A 25865-nucleotide genomic window follows, 5' to 3' on the forward strand; every position below is an offset into this window, starting at 1 on the left:
GAGGGTTTTGTTTTAGGAACGCGGATGAGGGCAGGACAGGTTCTGAGAACACAGGCATGGCCCAGGGTAACTGTCCGTGTTTTCAGAGAGGTCTCTCTTCCTTCTCTGATGGACCTACTCTGTCCACCCTGCTCAGGGACCCTGCAAGCCACCAGGCTTGGAAGCATATTCTAGTGAAAGGAGCTGTTTCTGAAATGGCAGGAGGCGTCTACTTGGCTTCTCTCGTCAACGGATCTCACCATTCTAGGTGCTTCTTTTCAGTTTTCATTCCCTTTAAAAGGCAGTGAGTGAGTGCATGGCCAAATGTTATAAAATAGGACGAATTCATGTCTGAGATGGATAAAATCATTAGGGAAAATAAGGGCCTGCACCTCCAGCATGAAGACTTCCCTCCCTGAACCCCTCTGGAACATTCTTCACTCAGTCAACACTCAGCAGAGACATAGGCTCCTCCCTCCCTACCCTTCTCTTTCTTCCTATGGCTTGCCTACACACCTCATCACCATTAAAGCTGTTAAATTTTGCTGAGGTAAAAAGAAGTCATTCTACCTAGGTGATTAAAAAAAAAAAAACCTTTCACTGAAACTCAGCATGATAATAGACCTCTCTCTCTCTCCTCTCAGAAATTTTATATTCCGACTTAAATGAGCTCGCTCTCTCTCTCTTTCCCTTACCTTCGGGTCATTTTTCTTTCTCCTAGAAAACAAACCTGCGTGTGTTTTGTGTTTTATCACCTTGGGTAGTTACTGGGGATGGAGCTGTGAATATGTGAGGCTACCGTGTCCGTTATTACCCAAAATAAAAAAAAATATGAGAAAATCGAGGTGGCAGTTTCAGTTTGAACTTCCAGCGTACTGGTCTTCAGCTCATAGCCACGGCCACAGGACAGAATGTTAAATGTCAGTCAACCGCATGAAAATAATATTTCCACCACTTAAAAAATCTATACTTCATTTTTCTTCTCTTCGTTGCTTTAAAGAGAGCAAAATACTCCGAAGATGGAAACTATAGAGAGGGAGGGTTTTGTATGGAAAGGGTTGTTACTGTTGTATCAAATTTGTTCCATAACAAATCATAGCATCTCCTCCTAAGAGTACATTTAGTATTTTTTTCTTCCTTAAATACCAAAAAAAAAAAAAAAAAAGAAAAAAGAGATAAAGAAGCAAAAAATTAGGCCCAAAATAGCTTGTTTAAACCAGAAAAAGGAAAAACGGGATGGGCGTAGATTGGAGGAAAGTTGAAAAATAGAAGGTACAATATAAAAATTATTTTAAAGAACATGTTCTTTTAAACTTTAACCTTCAAATCATTTTGAATTCAAATTTCTTAGATAATACATCTTGGTTAAAGATGTGAGCCAGAGTCCTGAAAATAACAAAATTAGTTAAAAAAAAAAATCCAACAAACTTCGGTTGTACAACTAGAATGTGATTGGCATACTATATACAGTCTTCCATTTAAATGTCAGTATTTTTTAAATTCAACAAGAAATTTCAGTGTCTGAGGGCCCCTCTGTCTGAGCATGGGTGTCCAGATTTTAAAAACAGGTGCACCAAATTTGATTTTTTTAATAATAGAGATCTCTATAGCAATTTCTATAGCAATTCTCTTATAGCAAATTCTCTATAGCAAATTCTTTTCATTCTGAGCCTAGTCTTCTTTGGTTCTGGCTCACAGCCAGGTCTGCACTACGTTCCTGAGCTCTCTCCCTGTAGGAGCTCAGGAGAACACAGACCAGCATCCTCTGCAGCTTTACTCAGGGGGGCACTGATGGAGGAACTGGGGTTAGAGCTGAAAGAATTTAGGTTAAAAAAATCATCTAAGGTACAAATCACTAAATTACAAGAAATAAAAAGGATTAAGAATGAAGCACATGTATGGAAGATAATAAATACAGGTGAAAACTTTTTTTTTCTTCCCTAACCGTACTTTCATTTTTATCTCCAACCTGAAAGATAGCTGGGATTTAGACTGATCCCCAATAATGGAGCAGCCGGAGAGAAAGTGGGGACAAGCACAGCATCAGGGTGTGACTGCATGTCGCACAAGACTGCATCCCTAGGTATTTCAAATCCTGCTAATTATCTCCTATTGTGGCCGATTTTCACCTGAGCTTGCCTTCAGGTAGGGGGGTGTGAGTGTCTTAAAAATGCATTGCACTGAAAGGAAAACACAGTGATTATATAAGATATGTTAGGAATATCAAAGTCAAAATGAAGCTCGAAAAAGACAATAGGCTTTGCAATGCTGATATCAAAACTCAGAAAAATACAGTAAACACTTAATGACAAGGCCATGCACACTCCTTTCCCCCCTTGTCCACCCACCTTCCGCCTCACTGTAAAAAAAGTTGCCCACAAAACATGACGCAGAATGATCACTTAGCTCCCAGCATGCTTTGGGAGATGCAGCATTGCAAAAAACAAACAAAACAAACAAATAAAAAAAAAATAAAACCCCCCAAAAAACGGAGGTAAAAAAAAAAAAAAGCGCAAACGATCCATAAAGAAATTTTTGCACATTAAATAAAATTGAAAATATTTTGCTTTTCAGAAGATGAAAACGTAACTTCAGGTAACACCACAGGGCCACCTCCAGAAAAGCTCACCCATACACAGATATACAGAGTACAGAACATGCACTCCCAGATGATTCTACCAGACAATACAGAGTAACAGCATATCACTCTTGGAATGCTTTTGTGCAAAATTCTGAAAGGCCAGACCCAAATCACAGACTAGAAGTACAGAGCCATCTATCTACGTGTGTGGGCGAAACACCCACATCAACGTATCGATCTTCCCCCAAAGCCAATATCTCTCATTAGGAGACCAAATTTGAGCCTTTATGTTTCTTTTATCGTGCATTTTTTGGGTAAAAAGACAAATCTAATTTTTCAAGGGAGTCTCATACATTAACATTTTCACTGGTTAAACAGTGTAGGAGAAGTATTAATTGTCTCCCAACATTCTTGATGCAAAAACACAATTCTGTTTGACTAAAGAGAACTTGACCCCACATTTAAAAAAAGAAAAAAAAAAAAGAACAGAAAAAAAGAAAAAGGCAAAAAAAGAACCCTGTGACTGGCACAGGGCAGGCTGCAATTTGGAAGGAAGCCTGTCAAGGTTGACTCCATACCAACCCTGGACCAGGAATGGACTGGATCCTTTAGAGGTCGAGAAGGAGTCTTGGTTCAAATTGCATCATGATGTTACGTTGCAGGGCCTGAGGCCAATGCAATAAAAGGCTCAAAAAAATAATGTACAGCACGTGGAAGGTTTTACTAAATGCATTTCAAGTCATTAGGGGAAAAATTCAGAGAAAGAGAGACAGCGAGAGTGAGAGAGCGAGAGAGAGGATGAATATGAATGAATGGAAGAGATGGTGAAAGTGTCCATCTGTGATTGTCATGTGAACAATCCGCACAGGAGAGATCTGCTTTCCCATTCCCCATCATTTGCACAAAGAAAACAAAGAAAGGGCAGATGATACAGTACCTCCATGGTCTGAGACTGATGCATGGCTTTGATTGCATTCTGTGCCATTGCCCTTGTAGAAAATGTGACAAACGCACAGCCTGTGGGAAACAAGGGGACAGGGAGCAGGAAAGACAAAAAACAACAAGACAAAAGGGTTGGACGCTTGTTAAACCAACACAGTCTACGAGAACTGCCACAGGACGCCACTGTTCTCAGTAGTACATAAAAATCAACAACTTCTCTTGGTTTTATCTTAGTTTGCTTTTTATTCACAGTGCTGACTTGCTAATCTGACCAAAGCAGAAAGATTTATTTATTGACTAGTTTATTTTTTAAAATGGAGACGAGGGGAAAGTGTTGGGCACTTTTTTTTTTTTTTTAAAGCCACGGGGGGGGGGGGGTTGAAATTAGCAAGATCTAGTTTGCATTTTCTAAAATAAAAAGTAGCTATTTTACATTTTTCTCCTTGGCTGATCATCTTTACTTAGAGCATCCACACATTCGGGCTTTTGGATTTCAAATTCTAGCGTTGATTTTTAAGCAGCAAATAATAAAATCCTCACACCAAGGGCAAATTAGCAAATAAATGCCAAAGGCTCAAAATGTCAGCAAATAAATACATCTCATCTCTTCTGGATAGTTAAAACATATATATGTATACGTATACATTGATGCGATTCCAATGCAGAGAAATATACCCCATCCTGCAGGAACTGTTTGGTAATTATTAATTACGAACAAAAACAAATGCTCTGTTACTCTGAGAATAGTCAATAGTGCACACAAGGTGAAACTTTAAAATCTGCGTTGGATTTCTTAGTTGTAGAAAATCTTTATGACTTTCCCAAGTTGTGGTTTCGGGTATGCATCAGAGATCTGACCTAAAGTCTAACACCCACAAGACAATGTACAGTTCTCTGAATGTTTCCTGTGAGACCCATTGAACTTTCCATGGCTCTTTATTTCTCGTGCTATAAACTAACCAGAATCCACACTGCCTGCTCCAGCTCCTGGTGGCAGGTGCCGGCCACCGTGCAGGTCACCGCTCCAACGACATGGCTCGTTGCCCTTTTCGCTAATAAAAACACTGCCTTCTGAAATTTACATTTTATTCATCGTGCACCCTTGGGCTTCTTAGAGAAAAAGACTGTGAAATTAATGCAGATTCAGGCTGATTTTATAATAATACCACAGCACACTAAAAGCTTAGCTAAAGCAACGCAGACTTATTTCACTTATGATCTCTAATGACTTTAAAAGTGCATTGATTTTCAGCTTCTTTAGCTCTGCACAGTTTGAACTTAGGTATCAGAGAATAATTTAGTGTTCCACTCAATTTCTTCAAAACATTATTATTATTACTACTTAAAAGATTTCCAAATGAAGCAGATCTAAACACTGAGAGGCGGAAGCCTGTTGTCATCTCCAAGTGAATGCGTGAAAGTGGGATTCTGGCGTGATTACTGCCCCTGTGGCCAGTAAGCCAAACAGAATGTTCTACATCCAAAAAAAAAAAAAAAAAAAAAAAAAAAAACCAGAAACCAAAAAACAAAACAAAACAAAAACACAAAACCAAAAACCAGCAGATTGTTTGGTTTATGTAAATCAATTTGTGAGCCATAAAATATATTTTCTTCTTTTGCTCTGCATGTGTACCTGGTGAGATTATCAAGTCAATACTGTATTAGCACCTTTTAATCAAACAGCAATAAGAGAAAGCAACACCTGCCCATTATTCCCAAAGCACAAAAACATCCAGTCATGAAAATAAGTCAATGCATTTTTTTTTTTGCATCATGCTGTAATTTTTAATACAACAAAACTCTCTCAGTACATGGGAGAGTCATCTCTCATTGACCTCCCAGTTCAGCTGGCCTTACGAAGCCTGAGGTCTAGCTTGCTATGAATGCCGAGCTGTTTCATATACTTCTCTGACATTATAGCAGCTAGTGAAGCTTACTATTTAAACACATTGTCTGCACCTCCACTGGCTGTAGCTTCTGTCATCAGTGAAAGCGATCTGGAGCCTTCTCTGAGGCATCTAGAAGATGTGTGTAATAGTGTGAGACAGATGACAGTACGTCTATGGGCTTCCATATCGCGGACTCAGCTCTATAATTCAAGAGCCCCAAAGTTACCATCCATCTTAAAATAATACCCCTTCAAAAACATTGTGATTATCATCGACATTATTAACAGAGGAGATAATGCTAAGATTCTTCTTCTTCCATATCTTGAGACCACAGTGGAATTATTTGCTTTTGCAAATAATCTAATGGAGATATATTTGACATCACGTGAAACCTGGCCTAACTCTGCTTTTAATAGTCAAGAAGATTGTTTCATTCACTTTATTTGCTCTTATTATCCAGGAACATGTGCCAAACTGACAGTTTCCAAATGGAGGTTAAGAATGCATTAAAAAAAATGTAAAAATGTGAACAGAAATCAATAAGGCACAGTTTATGCATTTACCACAATTTCAGAACAAGCAGAATTTTTTAAGCAACTTAGAAAGATATAGCAATTAGGAGGTCTCAGAAGTATTAGCAATAGAACAATAAAATTCCATCCCTATAAACTTGAACCATTGCTCTTTCCTCTCTGAAACCTGCAATTAAAAGCTCGACTGATACTTCTACTAATTATATAACTCTTACTGCATCCAAAAAAATGATCTGACAAATCTGATGACTCCTTTAACCTTTTTACTCTATTGGCAGCGGTGCAGTAAGAGAGAACCTGTCTCCTCAGGGGCTTCAAGTTCGGGACTGTGTGCTGTGTTCAATTACTTAAGAGGGAAAATTACTGTCGTTTGTAAAGTGAGAGCGTATGTTGAAAATTCCCCTCTCTCTGCCATTTTGGATGAAGTTCTGCAACTTCAGAACCCAATGTTTCATGGCTCGGTAGCTTGTTAACCTTTGTAATTTCTGCTCTAGTAGTCCTATGGCTAGATTTTAATTTTCTTTTCCATGGCACTGAAACCACGGTGGTGGCTTTAGGATTAGGCCTCAAAATCTGTGGCTTTTCACTAATATAGGGTCCTATAAGCTTCTTCCATCAAGACTGGCTGTCAGCTGCTTCTACAAGCCAAGGAACTGACTTCCCATTGGACAAAAATAACTTAGGTCAACTGGCCCCTTCTACTAAAGATGAGCTTCTGGGTGCAGTGGAGTCCTTTGAGTCTTGAAAGGATAACTGCTCTGACCTTGTAGAGTCAGCCCTCTGCTGTTCGAGAATGTCTCAGGGTCAGCCCTCCTCTGTTCTACATTAGTGGGGGTACTGTCTCAGGAGTCAGTTCTCTGGCTACTGACTAAAATGCAGGAGAAACCAGAATGGGGGAAAAGATCACATGTACCAAGATAATGAAGCTTTGTTGTTGTTGTTGTTAGGTGAGACAGCCTGTATATTATTGTCTTAAAGCCTCTCCAAATACATAATAGCTGAAAAAAGTAAAGAAAAATTCCGTCCTTAACTGCGGCCAACCTGTAATTTACCTTACAATTATTTATTGTCTCTACCTCCAGAATGTCAGAGATTGCTCACAGAAATGAAAGGAACCGAACTCCTCCCAGTTCGGTGCGGTTGCCTTCTTGCTGCTAAAACAGATAAATGATTGACTGGGGAAAGGTTTCTCCAAGTAATTTCCTCCCACAGACAGGATCTAAGGAAGGCACGTGGCCCTGTCACAGAGAAGATTCTGGAACACATCTGTTACACTTGTCATCTCAACTGAAAAGCTCTCTTCACTCAGGTGTTCTACCTTTTCTCTCAGCTGCAGGAGAATTTTGAGAGAACTAGATGAATTCTTGGTCTGCACCAGAAATAAAGGAAGCGAGGGAGAGAAGGAAGGAAGAACGGAGGAAGGCAGGCACTTTTAAAAGCACGTACGATGCCAGGGCCTCTTGCTTTTCTGCCTCTTCTTTGAAAGAGAAGCAGCAGTCTGCTCTATTTCAACTGAGGGAAGTGTAATTTAAAATAACTTGTGCGGCATGAAGGAGCTTTCGGTCTATGGAAGACTTGTTTATAAATTCCTGTGTGGCCAAAGAAAGTTCTTAATGCAGCCAGTTCTCCTCGTTGTATCTTTTTAGCAGTGGCAGAGGTTATTAAACATATGCTATCAGTCTAACATGAGAGCATCCAAACTAATACTCGAATGCACCATCCCCAGTGCTGGGTTAGTTTATTTAGAACTGGTGTGGAGAGACAGGCTCGTTTATCCACCTGAGGCTGAGTGTAGAGCAGAACTGACTGGTTTGCAAAAAACCTCACCCCTGAGAGGAGGTTCAGAGACTGCACTCAGAATGAGATGACAAACTACACATGATAACCCAGGGGTATTTGATACGAGATTCCACAGATGCTTGGATACTAGGTGGGCACGCCTAAGACGTCTTGATCAAAACCAAGTCTGCTCTGTGTACATGTTTTAAAAGTCAAAAGCCCTGTCCTAACATTCTGATCAGATATAACGGAAACAAATGAGGATTTAATGGCTAAATCCAAGCTGTGCTTGCCAACATCCCTGAGAATATTGCCAATTTCATCTGTCAAGGGTTTTGGCAGGAGAATGTTGGAACACCATAAACACAGCTGGAATATTCTTAAACAAGCAGAAAGTTACCTTACATGGCAGTGAAGATGTGACTACACTTTATGGGGAAAGAAAAATGAGATAAACTCTTTCACTGTCTCCCAAGTTACAGATAATCATTGCCATGGTGCAGACAACCTGTAGCCTGTACCCAAGTAGTCCATTCTGACTGTGGGATTATGGGTAAGGGAGAACGTGTATTTTAGGAAATCAACAGGTGGAGGGGACACTGACAGATAAATGCCTTGGCTGAGAAGACTCCAGCTTTGATTTTGAGAGCAAACGTCCCATTTGACTTCCCATGCACGGACTCGTGGTATGCTGCTTGCTTTTTCGAAGAAGGTTCATTCAGCAGGCCTGGGAGGCTGACCTGCTACTGCAGAAGGATCTGAGTTAATATGAAGGCGCTCGAAAGCATCTCAAACCAGGTTTTCCAAATTAGAAAAGATGGAAGAACGGGTTACTGCCCCCAGAGAGGAAAATGCACGTTTAGATGCGGGCATAGTGCGTAAAGAGAATCAGGCGCTTGTTATTTGCTGAGTGTGGTTTCAACGTGCTTGGTAGATGCTAGGTGCTGTCCGTGGATAGCCATGAAAATTCGGGGGGGGGGCGGGGTGGGGTCCGATCTGGAACATGGCGCAAATCTGATGGGACTTTACAAATGGTCTTTCTTGCCAATATGGAGATGATGACTTTTGTTTTAAAGATGGTGATTCTAAGCCAAAGTCCAGAGCTGTGGGTCCTGGCAGCCCACTACTCCGCATCAGTGGGGGACCCTGATCTTACAAGCCTGGAGAAGCCTCAGCTTCGTACCCTGCAGGGAGGCAGAGAAGCTACAGGGGTGGCAGAGAAGGCATGACAGGAGAGGCCTGTGGCGGGAGCCAGCGCCCCTAACTGCCTCTTTTGTCTTCATTCTTGTAGCGGAACTGGGCAAAAGCGAAGCCAGAGACGTGGACCACTTTTCTGTACCTCTCCCTCATGATCAAACGGTTTGAGTTAAAAACTTTTTTTCTGACTAGTTTATATTCGGTTTAGGATTAGAAGGTGCTTTTCAGAGCAGCCAATCTTTCCTTTCACTTAATTTTTATTTATTTATTTGTGTCTTAAACAGCTGAGCCAGCACCAGGCATGGAGACTAGAAATGCTGAGCACCCTTTATCTGCAGAGCCACTAATGGGAGACACTTATTAATATTTGATTGAAAACTGCAATTCTTTAATAAAAGCAAAATAGTAGCACGAAAGACAATTGTTCTTTTAACAAATACACTGATTCAGGAGCTGTCCCCTGTACCCAGGAGTCCCTGGTTCTCACTAATTGAAAAACCTACCGCTGTCTGGCTTTATATTTCAGAACAAATGCTTATAAATTAGTATTTCCTTTTTTTGCTGTAGGGAATTCTCATCAGTTCACCAGAAATTACTTTTCTGTGAAGAAAAAGAAGAAAAAGAAGAAGAAGAAGAAAAAAGAAGAAGAAAGAGGAAAGAAGAAAGAAGAAGAAAAAAAAGGCGGGGAGGAGTATTCTACTCTTTACACTGAGCCAGCATCTGCATAAAATACGGATGAGAGTGCTCCCGGAACTTGTCTCAAATCGGCTGCTCCTGGTGTCCAGTGCTGGCTCATCAACCACACGGCAGATCAAATTAGCCAAGCTCTCTTGTCAAGTACTGCGTCCTGCTCTTTCCTGCGAAAGCTGGGGCGGCTTGAAAATCTTATCTGCGGAAGTAACTCACGGAGGCTCAAGGAGCTCTAGACACTGCGGGCACCAACGCTATTCATTACCGTCTCCGCCAGACAGACGGAGAAAAGTGCCAGGTGGACGCGGTCCCGTAGAGGGAGAGCAGAAGCCGAGGTCTCTCCTAAGCTGCGTGGATGGCACGCTTTTGCAGGAAATCCACCACATGCGCTGGGGGGTGAGCGGGCAGCTGTGGTGACTGCTGCCCTTTACAAAGGGGTAAACTGAGGCACAGAGCTAAGGACAAGGAACTACGGTTGCGGTTCACGTCAGAAGTTCTGGGACTGGATTTCGGGGTCACTGGCCTCTGGGCCACTATAAATTTCACTACGATTAATTTAAGGGCCTTCCTTTCTGTTCTTTCTTCTCACCGTGTACCCTGGCGAACGGGAAACCGCTAAGACGGAAGCGTGAGAATAAGAAGCGGAGAGAAGGGCGGTTCGGATTGCTACACTGGCAGCGGGACAGGGGCTGTGGAAATAGGATCACGTGTTTCCTCCCCGTTTTCTTCTTCGTCTAGCCACCCTGCCTCTTCCTGCAGGGTTCTCTCCCCCACCCCGGGCCGGTCGGCCTGAGCGGGTGCGTACCTATCAGGACTGCCAGCAGAGTCAGACGACCCCACGTGGCTGGAAGGCTCTCGGGGGTGGGCGTGCCGAGGGACTGCACGACGGTCCCGGCACCCTCCTCTCCCCCTGAGGCTGCGCGCTCCCGGGCCCAGGGCTGCCGTGGGCGGGGCCGATAGCAGCGTGGGCGGGGCCGGTAGCAGCGTGGGCGGGCAGCTCCGGCTCCGCCCCGGGCACTGTGTCTGCGCACCGTCCGCGCGTCATCGGCGCGTCCGCGCCTGCGCGTCAGCGTCCCGCTCGGCGCCCACTCATGCGGCTGTCAGAGACGCCTGTGTTTGCAGTGAGGCCGACGGACAGCCTTCGCAACTATCGGGGAACGCTCCAGCTGTCCCTCCCTTGCCTCCTTCCTTTTAAAACCACCTTCGGAAGAAGACCCGGGCGCTGCAGGCGGGAAGCTGTTGGCCTCCTACGGGTCCCCTGGACTCGACTCCCTCCTGTGCGGGGCTCTGCAGGTGGGTGTAGGCGGGAAACTTTTGTTCTCTGTGCCTTCCGTTCTAGCAGCTGGCATCGTGAAGTTTCATGTCTCGGAGCCAAAGGAACAAGAGTTCTTTCTGACATGGTGCTGCATTCAGCTAAAATGAGGGAGATGGGGGAAAATTCGTGCTTGGGGACTTAAGGCCCAGGCTTTTCTTTCAGCATGTGGTCAGAGACTGGGAATGAAAAGTTTCTAATTAGCCCCGTGGAAGCTGCGTCGGTAAGTACATTAATAGAATGAGATCCTCTCTGTGTTGCAAACATATGGATTTCTTAGAAGCAGCAGAAAATACGTTTTATATATACACTCTGACTCCAGCCTCCTGGGCTGTCTCGGGAAACACAGTCTGACGGGGGTGAACGCTCAGTGACAGCGCTTAGGAGTGGTTTAGGGAAGGCTCTGTGTGACGCTGTCCAAGGAGAGGCAAACATGGAAAGCGAACACTTATTTCCAGCTACCGTGGATAGCTGCTTGTAAAAATACTGGTTTTTGTCAGTGCTTGAAGCCACCATCTCTGCTTCTGTCGTGGTGACAGAGAGGAGCCTATAATCTTCTGGACCAAGTCATCTCTCTGCCACTTAACGGACTTCCTGCGCTCAGGCCTCCCGGAGTTTTGTTCTTTAAAATAAAACCCTCACAGCCCAGGACAGGCCCAGTGCTTCTGAGTGCCTGCCTACCTGCTCTGCGCTACATGGGAGCACTGCCGATTTTCCTTGGTTTCTATCGCTCTCAAGAGGCCCATCCCCCTTCACGTTTCTCTCGGGCAGAGGCAGGAAGCCAGAGACTAAGATGAAAACAACCCATATTCTCTTTCCTCCTCCACATCTCTCCCTCGCCCCCAAAAAACATACTTCAATCTGAGACTGAAAGAGGTGTATTAACGACAGGGCAGCCTGTCAGCTTCCCGCTGGCTGGGATAGCCTGAGCTAATACGCTGCCTTCAAAACCTTCTTGACCTGAGAAATACAAGGCGATCACTTCCGCTACGGTGAAAAGTTCATGGTGGATAACTTGATCACACGGGACACGTTACAGGGTAACCTCTCACTGTGTGCGGTGGCTACGTCTACCTTGATTGTGACACAGAGTTCCAATTAGCACTTAAGGGAAGAGACTTTATAGACGGCACACTCACCTCGACTCAGCCCGTCGGGTCCCCGGAGAATCCGGCATTCTTCTATCTGGCCAAATGGAGAAAACATCACCCTGATATCATTCTCATTACATTTCTTCGAAACCATTCCTATGAACAATTTTCGGTCTTCCACAGCTAGGAGATAAAAATAATGAATGAGCAAAGGCCATTTTTATCCCTTTTCTTGTAATCAGTGCTTCATTACCACTCAAGCTAGGGGCCCCCAGTCATGTGAGAGGAAGCAGCGCCCCAAGGCCAGCTCTTCCGACTTCCATGCCCCGCTCCCCAGCTCTGCTCTCCCACCCAGGCCTTCCCAGACACTGCCTTCCTCTGTGAGCTCGTGCGTACCCCTACGACACCTTAAGAGGACAGGAAACCAACAAAGTCCTCCCCCACTTCCCACCCTGTTTGGAGACTCACAGTGCTTACTAATATGTTAAAGCTCCATACGGTTGCCAAATGCTACTGTGACATAGAGATATTTTGGAATACGCCTTTGAATTTTTTTGTAGGTGTTCTTTTAACTTGAATGAGAAAGAAAAAGGGTCAGGGAAAGAAAAATGGGACGAACAGAGGAAGTGCGATCGGAAACAGAACTTTTAATAGGGCGGCTCGTTGGAGAAAACCTTCTCCCCCAATTTCAAATAGCTTTGCCCCATGGATCCAGACAGTAAGAAGAGATAAGGGAGACGCTCGTCTCTCTGGAGAGCCAGTAAATAACCTGTCTGTCCATCTGTCTGTCACACTGGCTATGCAGCTCTAACCTGGACAAGGCATGGTCTGCATCTGCAACTGAAGAGCAAGCCAACTCTAGGGAGGGAACGGGGCTGTGGCTACTTGAGAAGCCCATCAGGACGGCCCCAGGCTCCGGCTGGAGCCCTTAACAGACAACCCCACGCCCATTCTAACCTTGGGAGACTGCCAGGAGGGAAAGACTGGGCGAGGTTTACCTCTGATGACCTGGGAGATTTTCCTCAAAATCCACAAGCTTGCACTCAGGATAAGTGGCCTACATTTAGCCTCAAAGGCTCAATTATCACTGATTTCAGGACAGTGTTTGCAGCCTTTTTTTAGGAAAGAAAAAAAAAAAAAGAAAAAAACCCGTTCTAGACGTCCATGGGGAAGAGTCTTGCTTACTTCCTGTGTTGCATTTTAATGCATTTCTTAGGACTGGGAGCAAGGGCAGCTGGAGGCAGGAGCACCGGAGGCAGGCTGGCTTAGGGCCCTGCCGTCCACCGCTGTGTTCATAGCTTCCTGTGTCTGTATCATCATCTCACCCTTGCTCTTCAACTGGCTTTTATCTCTGTCTCCCTTATTCTTGCCCTGGACAGTCAGTGTCTCGTTTTCATTTAAACAACAAGAATGTATTTTAGGCTTTCTAGGGCCAGGTGCTCTTGGTGCCTGAGTGGAACTGGCCTGGACACTGCCGCCCCCCCGTCCCCCCCTCCCCCCGGCCCACCGGGGCCCGGGAGAGATCTGTGCGGGAAGCAGGGATGGGACACAGGGGAGGTTTGCTCTGAAGCCACATCCGTCCATGAGGGGAACCCTTCTGTCTGTGGTGTCCACTGCAGTAGCTAAAGCCATGTGTGGCTCCTGAGCACTCGAACTGTGACCAGTGTGACTGAGAAACTGAATTGTTATTGTGATTCAATTGTAGTAATTTAAATTTAAAAAGCCACAGGTGACATTCTAGCGGACAGTGCAGTTCTTTCTGAGAGGCCTGAGTGGGGGGAGCTAAGTGCTCCTTCCCGTAGAGCCCAGACTGGAAGTGAGAGACTTGAAAGACGTTTTGTCTCACTCTAAAAGACACCCCCCCACCCCGTGGGGCAGGGAGGGAACTTGCCTGGGGTCATTCAGCAAGGAGGGGGCCTAACCTGGACAACACCTGCTGGCCCACTCCTGGCTCCAGTCCTGTCCCCCGTGGTGCCGTTTCCTACGAGGGCAGAGGAGGGAAAGGAGGCCTCCGGGGAAGGGCAGGGCCAGGTCAGGAGACTTGCCTGGTCCCAGCCCTGCCATCGAGTTGATGTGCGACCTTGGGGAGTGAGAAAACTTCTGGGGACCTTGCTCTTATCATCCATAAAATGAGTTTCAACTCTTCTCTTTCCTTGCTTTCTTAAGGAACAGAGAGAAGTGGGGCGGAGGGGGGCAGAAACGCTGAAGCCCAGAATCCCACCCACTAGCTGCGCTCTGCACTCCGGCAGCTCCCGAGATAGTGCAGAGAAACTCGGGCTCTGGGGACCATCGGAAGCCACGATGCCACAGCACCATGAGCTGCCGATTGTGTGCCAAGAGCTTGAGAAAGGCATGTAAGCTGGCCTTTAAGGAGCACAGGGAGAGACTGGTAGAAGCATGGGGGCCTCACAAGGTATAAGGAAAGGAACACCCTGTCCTGGGTGTAATTGCTACCCAGCAATGGGTACGTCACAGTGGACATGGGCAATGGCGTCACTGGCTCTGAGTCGTAGGGGGAAGCTGGTGAGGACCTGCCTTCATCCCTGAGATAACAAGCTTACATTTAAGAAGCTCTTTTCTTTCCCATCAGAGCAGGTGAGCTACCAGTGATCTATGGGTTAGTGGTGGGAGTAGCATCTGTTCTCACCAACAGTGGGGTCACCAGGATGACATGATGGCCCAGGGGGAACACGGCATCCCCCCGATGGGAAGGAACGGACTGAAGTGCCGCAGAGCAGGGAGCGGCCAACTTCTGGTCGCAGTTGTAACCTCCTCCCCGCCCCCCTTCTCTAGGACCTCTACCTGAGGAAGCTGTGGCCAATTATCTTCCTGAGAGTAAAAAAAAAAAAAAAAATCCTATTGAATTTCTTCTTATTCTGAAGGATCCCGTTTTAGTTCTTTCAAACAAAAGCAAATGATAAATTCCCAGTGAGCCCTTGGTTTCACTGGGAAACCTATCATGATGGCATGGAGCTGAAACACTGCAGGTTTGGAGCTCCAGGGTGATGCAGGCGTAAGCTAAATGTGCAGCTCCCGAATAAGCTAAAGAATGATTTTTCCTAAGAGGCATAGTAAGAACTGGAAACAACCGGTCAACAAACCCTGGCTTCCGAGGCATCCCGCTGGCTAAACCCGGGCAGGGAGATGGAAGAGAACGCTCTTTTCAATGCTAAGTAGTAGCTAAGGAAATATAACGGAAACCTACACCTCCCAGATGCTTTCCGAAATGCCGATGTCCTCCCGTGCGCGCGCCCCATCCGGGAAGCTGGATGTTTGCAATCCTTCGCTAGCCCTAGTACCTCCGTGGTTCTAACGGCTGGGGTGGCGCGTGCTTCAAGGGCAAACGGGGAGAACTACTCACTCCCCGCTTTCTTCCCCCTCGAGTTTTCCCAGTGAAAATATATTTGTAAAACTTATTCCTGGGATTCCCAGTCTGAGGATCCCTAAACAGCTTTGTCAGCATTTTAAATAAACATAATTATCCTGCAGTCACTGAACTTTCCATCAATTTTTGATGAATTTCTTGGTGGGGTTTTTTTCCTCAGTGTCCATAGGCAGGCAGCGGCTCACTTAGGTTTTCAATCCACGGGACTGTGGATTGCTTCAACAAACCTACTGTGTTTACAGTATCCTGTTAAGTGCTTTACGGAAATTAAAAAAAAAAAAAAGGAAGGAAAGAAAAGTCTACTCTCCTTCAGGATAACAGATGAATGAGCTAGGGGCGATACTTTTTTACACCGAGTGCTGTGCTGGTGGGGCGACCCCATCACTCATTACGACAGGACCGGAAGCTATTCCAAAACCAGGGACCATTTCAAGCTCTCCTCCCGTGGCATGAGAACGGGTTAATATTTTAAGTTTTAAGTGGGGACTTTTTTAAGTTCGAGGAATAGAAACTTCGTTTTTGAAAAATCCCTAATTGTAAGTCTGTGTGAACACCCTGGTGTACAATCTGTCAAAGTCACACCTGGATTCAGGGCGGCCTGAATTAATTAACAACTTTTCAATGTGTTAGTGCTAACATATGGCATTTAATTACTGCCTCCAAATCCGTGAGTCTCTCCACTTTGAATTTCAAAATTATTTCTTCCTCCTCCAGTACATTGGAAAGTGACCGGATGGGGATGCCCTGTGATTCCCATCTTTACTGGAGGCTTGCAAACCTGCAACCTCCCCGACCACGTTCTGTCATTTTGACCCTGTGAGCTCTGAACTCAATGCACGGACACCAGGGGTTTCGGAGGCCTTGAGAAAAGAGAAAGGGCTTACTTGGCATTTCTGGATGTGAGGCTCTAAGGAGCCCTGAGACAAGTTGTGAGGTTGGAGGATTCAAGCAGGATGCATTTATGCTGTCTACAGAGTAAAACAAAACAAAAACACCAACCCTCTCAACCAGGAGCACGACATGAGTGAACACTGGCTGGTCACTGAGACCCCCAGCACAGAACCAAAGGCAACCTCTATGCTTTTCTTATCACTTACTGCTAGATAAACTTCAGATCAGGCAACTGCATTTACTTTTCAATCTTGCACAGGTGGTATACCTTTTCCTGCATAGCAAACAAAGCTGGAAAGGAGGCCCTCCCATGGTATGCAGAATGAAAGGCAGTAACTATGTGCTAGGGTATGCTGCAATCCAGAATCCACACCTCTGCAGTCAAGCCTCTTCCCCTGCCATTACTCAACTGTACGCAGTGGAAGAATGGTAAGACAACTTGGAGTCTGTGAAATTTGGGTATTTATTCGGTGTGTTCTTCTTAAAGACCCCAGTATTTTATTGCTGATCCAGAACGGGATGTTTTTTTGAACACCTGGCACAGTTAGAAGTAAAATGCTCTGAGTTTGCAGAAATATGCTAGAGGCTGCAGCTTAAATCAGAGCCAATTAAGAGGGCAGGCTCTAGGAGGCCTGGAGATCTGGAAAGCCTGTGTAGGAAAATACTGAAGGGCAGGGCAGATCCAAGAGCAACCTAGTGTGTTTGGGCTTGCCACGGTGGTTCCCTTTGTCAGAATCTCTAGATGGACGAAGGCTTCAAAGAGTGATTGCTTTGTGGAATTCATTTGTCCATCACTAATTAATCAGTGATTAGCAGCCCTTGCTCAGCAAATACAAAATTTCCGAAAGCCGAACATACTGATAATGAAGATGGTTACTGTCTAACTGTGATGAGTCCTTTGTGCTATCCATAAATGTCAGCAAACCCAATACAGGTGCAATTAGAGCTCGTTACCTCTCTTTCACAACTCCAGGAGCTACTGAGAGCATCTGAACCAAAGAAATCTTTGTGCTCTAGGAGCTTTGGAAACCATGCTTACCTGTCAAAATTGCCATGTGAAATCAGAAAGGACTTGCGCCTTTTATCACTTGCTTTCGAAAATGATACATCGCTCCTGATTCCTCAGCCAGGTCCGAGGAGAACCCTGAGGCCTGTTCCGTCTCTCAAGGTGAGGCACAGACTTTGCACCTCCATAAGGAAAAATGCCTTAAAAGGAGCTTTCAGTCCACTTACACTTTTTGACTCCCCCCACCGCCCGCCCCGCCCAGCCCGGGAAACTCAAGAAAGTGAAGGTCAATCTATAAAGCAAAGGAAGAACTGGCTCAGCGAGAAGGTGTGTGGAGGTGGTTTTTCCTGCATGTGTCCGGAGCCGTGCTTTGGTAGGAGCAGCAGCCTCGGCTGCCCACAAAGCATACCACCACCGCCTCACCACCCACAAGCGCGCCGATGACTTAGCAGAGCGAATAATCACTAAGTGCCGGGCATTAGGCCAAGTTCTTTGTAGATGTTAACTTATGTACTCCTCAAAGCACCCCGTAAGGTGGGCGTCACAAGAAGAATTCCGACTGCGGACCACCGAGCGCCCCCTCTCACAGCCGGGGATATGGGGGCTGGGTGAGGTTACAGAACCTGCCCAAGGACCCAGCCAACACCTGCACGGTCAGTCAGGGGTCAAGTCTGGGCTCCTTGACATAGCTTTCACCGGCTACCCTGAGTTGCTTCCTGAACAACGGCATTTTTAGGTATCTTTGCATCTTAGTAATAACAGTGTCTAATCCTGCTTGGCTTCTGAGATCATGCAAAACAGTTGGCTGAGAGCGGTTCTACTCTGTTGCTGCCGTTCTAGACCCAGAGCAAACATCAGCCTCGGAGTCCAGAGGTGACAGTAGAAGCAAGGGCGACCAACCAGTTGAGACCTCCAGGTGGCTAGCCTGTAGAACGGGTTCTCTAAGTCAGGCGTTGTGTCCACACAGCGGCAAAGCTAAAGAAGAAACCCTTTCATGGTCCAGCTACTTGGGTATTCCAGGGCAAACATCTCCAGAGGAATTATCTAATTCATTCTGTTTTTATAACAGTGACCCAAGGTTCAGAAATAAGACCACGCCTCCTTCACGGCCCTTGTCCTGACCCAGGCTAGAGAATTAAGAGTCCAAAGACAGGGAGCATCTCTTAGGGGCCAGGAGCTCCCAGATGACGTCACGGACAGGGTTCATCCTCCGAATACACAACTCCTCTCTCCCATGAGGAACAGGACAGACTGTAAATGTGTATTTCTGGAGCAAAAAGGCTCAGGAGTCAGCATGGGCACCTGGCCTTTCACCTGTAGACACTCTCAGTGCAGAGCCCTATGAGGCCGGAGAGAAATCCGGGAGGTAACAATAACCCACATTTTAGAGAAGTGGTGCTCTATCATTTGCAAACACTGTTGTATCTTATGTGAGTCTAGAAAAAAAAAAAAAGAAAAAAGCCTATCTATGGAGGTAGTGACCATGACTCCCATTTCATGAATGAGGAGATCCAAGTTCGGTTGTTAAGTGACCGCTAGATCAGTAGACTCAACGTCAGTAAGTGCCATGGGGTCAGGGCAGTGTCTCTTAGTCCTTTCCCTTATTCTGCTTCAGACTCAGGGCCGAAGCCCAGCCCCTAGCAACAGGCCCCACCCACAGTAAGTCATCGTGAGGTAACTGCTAAATAAAGGGGTGAAGTCACCTGATGGGGGTCCTGCAGGAAAGCAGGGTGAGGTTTTGGACCATCTGATGCTGGATGCTGCCTTTGCGGTATGTGGTACGGGAAGAAGGGAACAGACTCTCAGACAGGGGTGCAGTGGTGGAGGAGATGGGGGGGAGAGGAGGTAAGCGCCCAAGTCTACTCCCTGACGGATCAATCAGGTGCTGGTGGCACCACGCTCTCACTTGGAATTTTCTTCAAAACTTCCTAGTCTGTGAAGAAGCCAGAAAATGGGATGCACTACAATTAGCAAAAAATGCCTTGTGGAGAGATTTAGACCCCAATCATAATTTACATTTGCAGATATGCAGATCTCTGAGTGCATGGCTTCTGCCCTGATTACTAATTAATGAGCTGCAGACCTGCCTGTGGAAGCAAACAGTGCTGATTATGTCAGTCTTGGGGGACGGAGATGCGCCGAGGCCTGAGAAGGTAGAAGATTCCTTTAACATACATTTCAGTGAATTCAAAGAACAAAATGGGACAGAAGGCGGGTGTAAACGGAAGCAGAAAGTTAGGAGAGAGAAATGTGGCTACCGGCCCTCCCGCATCTTGGAGAGGTAAATCTCGATGATTTCACAGACATCATCCCATGCATATTTTAGTACTGAGCATCCGTTTATGTAATCAGCTGGCTGAATTCTGAATGAATTTGGATGCAGATGCATCGGTACAACCATAGAGGAACACACCAAAGGAAGAGAAAAGACAAGCAGGATTCTTGGTGGGTGAGCCCTTTCCCGCTCATCTGCTTTGCACACCCTGAGGTCCTTCCTCTCCATCAGGTGTCCTGGGATGCTTGCTCTGTGGGAGGGCATCAACAAGAGGCAAAGGCCACAGACTTACCACACAGAGCAAGCCCCGAACAGAGGGACACGGAAAACCATTTCTTGCAATGTCTTCAACAGATCTTTACACCAGAGACGTACCCCCCACTTTTCCCAGAGCAGGAAGCACGTGGGGCCGGCTCCTCCCTCCCCCGTCTGACTCCTTCATTGAAAGAAACAGACAGTATTACATGAGACACAGTTGGTCACCACCTACCGTTTGACTTTTCACTATCTGCAGGTTTCATCTGAATGGGATGATGCATCTAAAAATACAAAAGTGAGAAAGTAAAGGCAGATTGAACAACTGTATGAACAGTCTCAGAAACCCCACACTATTAAACTTGAGTCCTCAAACTGTTATAAGGACACATCACTAATAACAGGATCTCTCCCCGTCAAAAGTAACCCCATGAAAATGCAAGCCTGTGGTGACGTTCAGGAATAGAACCCCTTTTGAGTCACTGGGCCCTGTGACACAGGATTGGGCTTTGCGGTCGGACCTGAGTTTGAAACCTGGTTCTGCCACTCAGTATAGTTTCTGCCCATATCTTATAGGCAGTTCTGGCTCTGCCATTCATCATTGCCACATGATTTGGGGCAAGCGTCCTAACTTCTCTGAGCTTCAGTTTCCTTATCTGTGCAACGGAGGTAACACCTGCACGGCAGGAATGAAATGAGCAAAGGCATATAGAGGGGGTGCCGTGGACAGGGCACAGGACATGCGGGGAAAAATGAACTACTGTTATTCTGTAGTATATTACACATTGAAATGCAGATTGTCTTTGTTTTTCTTCCGGCCATGCTCTCTGCTGCAGGGATTTTTCTTAGACCTCACAATTATGAGTAATTTGAAGGTCTAGCAGTTGATTGATTTAGGCGCTATTGTGTAATTTTTCTCAAATACAAAGTATGACAGAGGAATGCAGAGCTACTAAAGGGATGGAGAAGGGAGGGGAGGGAGGAGGGAGGGCAGGAGGCACGGATCTGACGATCAGGTTCGCTTGGTAGGTGTGCAGGAGTGGGAGGAACCTGAGACAGAGTGGCGCCAAGGTCCTGAATCGCGGTGCCCCTGGGTGCTCTCTGGCTCTTTACACAATGCCCATCTCACCCCCGTGCATGATCCACAGAGTTTACTCCAAGTGCAGAACACTACCACCATTTCCAATTAAAATAAATTCCTCCAACCACTTTCAAAGGTCTTCTCGCTTTATATTTCATCATACCCCAAGGAACCTCAGAGCCACAGTGTAGATGCAATCACTGGCCGTGCAAATGCTTTTATTATAATGGGTCCCATTCTCTCTGAACCTTTAATTCCCCCAGTGGACTTCCATCACTTGCAAGCCCCAGCTCTGGGTTTTATCTAATTTAAAGGAAAGGGGAATGGTACTTGGCTCTGGCACTTAAATGATGGAAAATTATCATCAGGCAGTTAGGGCCATGTGTAGCTAATGCCTGGCAGGGTCTTCAAAACACAAGGGGAACGGGAAAGAGGGAGTACTATCAGGGGACGAGAGGCTAAATAATTCAGGGCTGCTTCGTTTATTCTAAAAGGCAAGATGCTCTTATGCATAGAACAGAGGCCTTTACATGTGGGGTCTACTCGGATTCCCACTCTATTAACATATTCAATTTGTGGAGGAGAGACCAGAATGAGAATGGAATGTTCAGGGGTCGGTAAGTAGACCAGTCTTTTCAGAAAAGACTGGAATTTATCCTGAAAAAGCAGACAGAAGTAAAATGTGGAAAGTCCTGGTTTGGGCTGGGTAAGGTGGGCTCTATGCTACAGCTAACGCTTGGGGAAGACAGGCTGAGTCCCTGCGTGGCTACCCTTCTAGCATGCCTTTATCCATCCATTCAGCAAAGATGGGTGAAGTACCCACTGTGTCTCAGGCTTTAGGCCAGGAACTGGGGAACAAGGCCCAATAAAGAATTTCAGGCCCTTCGGGTGCTCAGTGTGTATGGGGGAGGCTGATGTGTCAACAGCCCCAGGAGCAACCTGGGAAGTGCTTTGCTAGACAGAAGAACAAGGGGGTGCAGGAGCTCAAGGGAGGAGGCACTTCATTCTGCCTGGGGAGGAAAGTGAAGGCTTCTTAGCAAAGGGGACATGTGATTCGAGTCCTAAAGGTCAAGTTGGACTTGCTGGCTGAAGAGGGGGAAATGGCATCTGAAACCAAGAGAATATCCTGTGCAAGGCACAATGGTGAGAAAAAGCATACTTCCTCCTAGCAAGGAGGCCAATATGTCTGTGGGGAAGGGCGCAAGGAGGAGATGCAAAGGCGGTTGGCACCTGGGTCTTAGAGGATCCTGTGTACTAAGGAACTGAGATTGTGTCTAAAAGTCAAGTCAGGCATAGAAGATTCAGGTAGCAAGGGCAACAAGGTCAAATCTAAATTCCAGAAAAGTCCTTTCTGGCTACGATGTGGTGGATAAATTGGGACGGGGGGGGGCAGCTAAGAGGCTACTGCGGACATCCGTGTGAAATTGATGAAGGTCTAAACCTCAGAGGCAACTGGCTGGTTGTGGGGATGAGGGGGAGTGAGAACCATCACGGGAGCATGGCCCAAAGAGGGGAAACATGAGAAAAGTAGTTTTGGGGGAGACTGATTAGTGCAGGTCTGGCCACGCCACACTCGATGCGACTGGGGCTGGAGAGAAGTTGGGTGCCACAGAGCACCCAGGCTGTAGTGACGGCTCTGGGGCCGTGGGCATGGGTGAAACTGTCCAGGAGGGAATGTACAGTCAAAAGAACCAAGAGCCAAGGACTATCAAGAGAACCACAGAGAATATCAGGAAAGAGGAACTGAAGAGGGTTTGAGCAGGAATAACTGGTTCCGCAGGAGCCCCGCGGGAGAGCCTTCAGAATAAGGTGGTGGTCAGATCATGCTACGATGGAAATGCCCAAGGATCCCTTTGGATATGACAATATGATCTTCTTCTGGGAACTGATCAAAAGCAGTCTCTGTGGGGCGGTGGGGCCAGAATGCCACACTGCACGGAGCTGGGGAGTAATAGGGAGGAGAGCAGCAGGAGATACGAGAACTGTACACGACTATCTCAAGAAGATTCGCTCAGTGGAGTCTGAGGCAGAGGATGCGGACATGGCATCTTTCTTTTCCAGAGAGCAAAGACAACAGGCCAACGTGCTGAAAAGGCTCAGATGAGAGTCACAGGTTGAGGCAAGGAGAGAGGAGGTGAGCGTACCTACACTATGTACAGGACACAAAAATGAATGAAGAGGACTCTTGCCCTCAGCCAGCTTCCCATCCCTCATGGCAGCTGATGTGCACAAAGAGAAAGAAGAACAAACGGTGGCAAACATCAGAAAAGGGGCCCAGACAGAGTGCTACGGGCGTTCAGCCGGCATTCAGAGGCATTCACCTCTGATGTGCATGGAGGTCTGGGGCAGCAGCTCTGGGAGCTTCTGCAAGAACAGAAATCGTTCTGCTCTAAAGCTGTCAAGGGCCTGGGGAGCATTCAGCCCCAATGCTCTTCATTTATACGGCTGAAGGGAACCGTGACTTCACTAAGGACATGCACAGCTAATGACAGAGTTGCGATCAAATATCTTAGCTCTCTCCATTTCATTCAGGGCCGATTACCCCCAGATCACACTGCTTCTCTACTAAATGCCCAACATGGGACTTGGACGCACGAGCCTACGATGAAGGACCGCAGGCCCCACCCACTGAAGGTGCCGCCTTCAGTACCCCACCAGGCGGAAGTCACCTTCCCTCCTCTGACCTCCCTGAACACTTCATCTACGCACTTTATGATGAGTATTACTCCAAGACTTGACTCTTGGTTTTCCTGCAGCTGCCGAGAGAGTCAGCTCCGTTTCTGACCTGAGACTGCCCCGAAGGCTCTGGAATGTAAGATCAGTAGTAAGAACATGGCCACTGCCACTGCAGACTTGAACTTTGCTCTGGTCCTCCCCTGGCCCCGAGAGAGAGAGAAGGTCAACTTCACATAGTTGGACTGTCAGAGCACGGTGAATTCTGAATGGGCGGTCACCCTCCTTCAGGTATGTCATGAAGACTATGGGGATCATGTGTGTACAGCCCTGTGACCTTCCTGGAGAGGGGTGTTCAATCAGTACTGTATTAAGAATGGCTCATTATCACGAACAGTGCATTTGAGTTACAAATTTATGGGATATAAACATCAAGGAAGACGAAAAAAAAACAGTTTGGAGGAGTTGTTTTCATAATGTTGTTTCACTTCCTCAAAATTTCATTATTCCAAAGAAGTCTGGGAGATTTGTTGAGTGGAGCAAGAAAGTGACGGAAAGGAGCTGGCATTTAGTGGAAAGTTTCAAGGTGTAATGAAGGGATTCCTTTCCTACGACAGAAAATGGTTTCAAAGATCTGACACAGTCAGACTGGCACTACGCATTCGTTCACTTATTTCTTCGTTTACCAGATACCGTGTTAGCGAGATGCTGCGAACTCACGGATGGAAGAGTCTGGTCCCACTGGAGCTTATAATACAGTGGTGGCGACAGCCACATCAGTGGCACGCACACGCTGAGACACGCGGTGTGGGGACTCAGAGATGCCGGACACAGACACAGGGAGGGCGAGCCAGAGAAGGTGTCTGAGCCAGAGCAGAGTTTGAGTTCAGTCCTGAAGGAATCCTAACGCTCACCAGGATCCGAAGGGAGGACGTTTCAGAGAACACACTCTGAGGCACAGAATAAGAGAAAACCAGCCATGTTGCTACAAGAGAATGATGTGACAACCTTCTCACTAAGAGAGGAAGCAACAGAAGTCACTAAAGGTCATTCACCGAATATGAAATACCTAAAGCAGCATAACCAGGCTAAGAGTGAGGGATATGCTCAGGGAGTGGAGAATTTCAAGTAAGATGAAAACAATGCAAGTCTACTCAAGCCTGAATTAAAACTTGGAACCAGACTGGTGGCCAGCAACCCTACCCTCACCACGTCATCAAGAACGAAAGATGAAACCCAGGGTGTCCAAACCACTGCTTCTCTAGACTATGTCTGTTGCGAGGGGGGAAAATGGCTGCCCCCGTCCCCCCTCCCCTCCCCCCCGCCTTTGAGGGAAGGGCAGGGGATGGGGCCCGGAGCCCGTGTTCTGCACCTGGAGGTCCCAGCTGACAGCAGAAGACTGGACGAAGGGCCAGGGAATTTGGCAGTCATGCTTCCAATCCCCTAATGCCTCACCAGTCCTAAGGCAATCTCAGAGTCAGGCTTGAGGGTGGTTCCCTAGGGGAGGACAATCTTCAAGAATTTTTGCAGGGAGTCTCCTAAGAGACACATGCTAATGAAGTTGAATCTGCATCTCCATAAGCATACAGGGCGGGCAGTGTCCGGAAAAAAATCTTCAGGGGTCTGTACTGTCATGATCTGTCCAATGGCACCTCTGTTGGAGGAGTCTAGGAATCGTACACACACCAGCCTGTGACACCCACAGGGCGGTTTTCCCGAGGCACGGTGAAACAGCAGTGCCCAGTCTATTACTCGTGTTCAAGTCAGCTTGTCCTTGGAGCAAAGCAAGACCACGGGATTCCCTGTTGGCAGAATGCTTGTCCTGGGGATATGCCAAGATCAATCGTTTTGGAAACGGATCCTGTTCATGGCAGTAAATTTGACTTAACACATTTCATCAAGTTTGCATTTCTATGAAGAAAGCCTTCTAAATCTATTTCCTCGAAGATTTCTTTGCACATGAATTTTTCATTTTATTGTAGAACAACATTTTGCCTCCAGTTACACATTAAGGTACTGGTTAACTTCTTGGTCTCTAGCCCTGTTTCTTTTTTAAAACCAGATGAAATCTAACAAAAAGGGGAAATTTTAAGAGCTCCTTCCCTCCTGGTGGGAGGAGGGTGTGGGGGGGGATGACTGGAACTGAGCATGTTCCTTAGAAATCGGTTTAATTTCGGTGACATCTGTGTAGTAAGTGTTCCATCCCACGTACAGAAGGTGGAAACTCCCAGAGGACAGTTACTGCAGTTCACCGAGGTCCATTTCTTGGGGACCTGATCAGGCTTCCAGTGAGTTGGGGCTTCTTG

General features: G+C 46.5%; 1 protein-coding gene across 8 annotated transcripts in view; it reads right to left on the minus strand.

The window, feature by feature from the left end:
* Nucleotides 1-25865, minus strand: part of CELF2 (CUGBP Elav-like family member 2) — a 298791-nt gene that overhangs the window by 62208 nt on the left and 210718 nt on the right. For all 8 annotated transcript variants that reach the window (XM_025853498.2, XM_025853497.2, XM_025853500.2 and 5 more), the window contains 3 exons: nucleotides 20041-20089; nucleotides 12042-12176; nucleotides 3498-3577 (listed from right to left, as the gene is read on the minus strand). In XM_025853498.2, the coding sequence (XP_025709283.1) occupies nucleotides 3498-3577; nucleotides 12042-12176; nucleotides 20041-20089 (264 nt within the window). The remainder of the gene's footprint in view (nucleotides 1-3497; nucleotides 3578-12041; nucleotides 12177-20040; nucleotides 20090-25865) is intronic.

Source organism: Callorhinus ursinus, unplaced genomic scaffold (assembly GCF_003265705.2).
Source record: "Callorhinus ursinus isolate GAN/ISIS: 27379988/994484 unplaced genomic scaffold, GSC_fseal_2.0 scaffold36, whole genome shotgun sequence".
Taxonomy (NCBI): domain Eukaryota; kingdom Metazoa; phylum Chordata; class Mammalia; order Carnivora; family Otariidae; genus Callorhinus; species Callorhinus ursinus.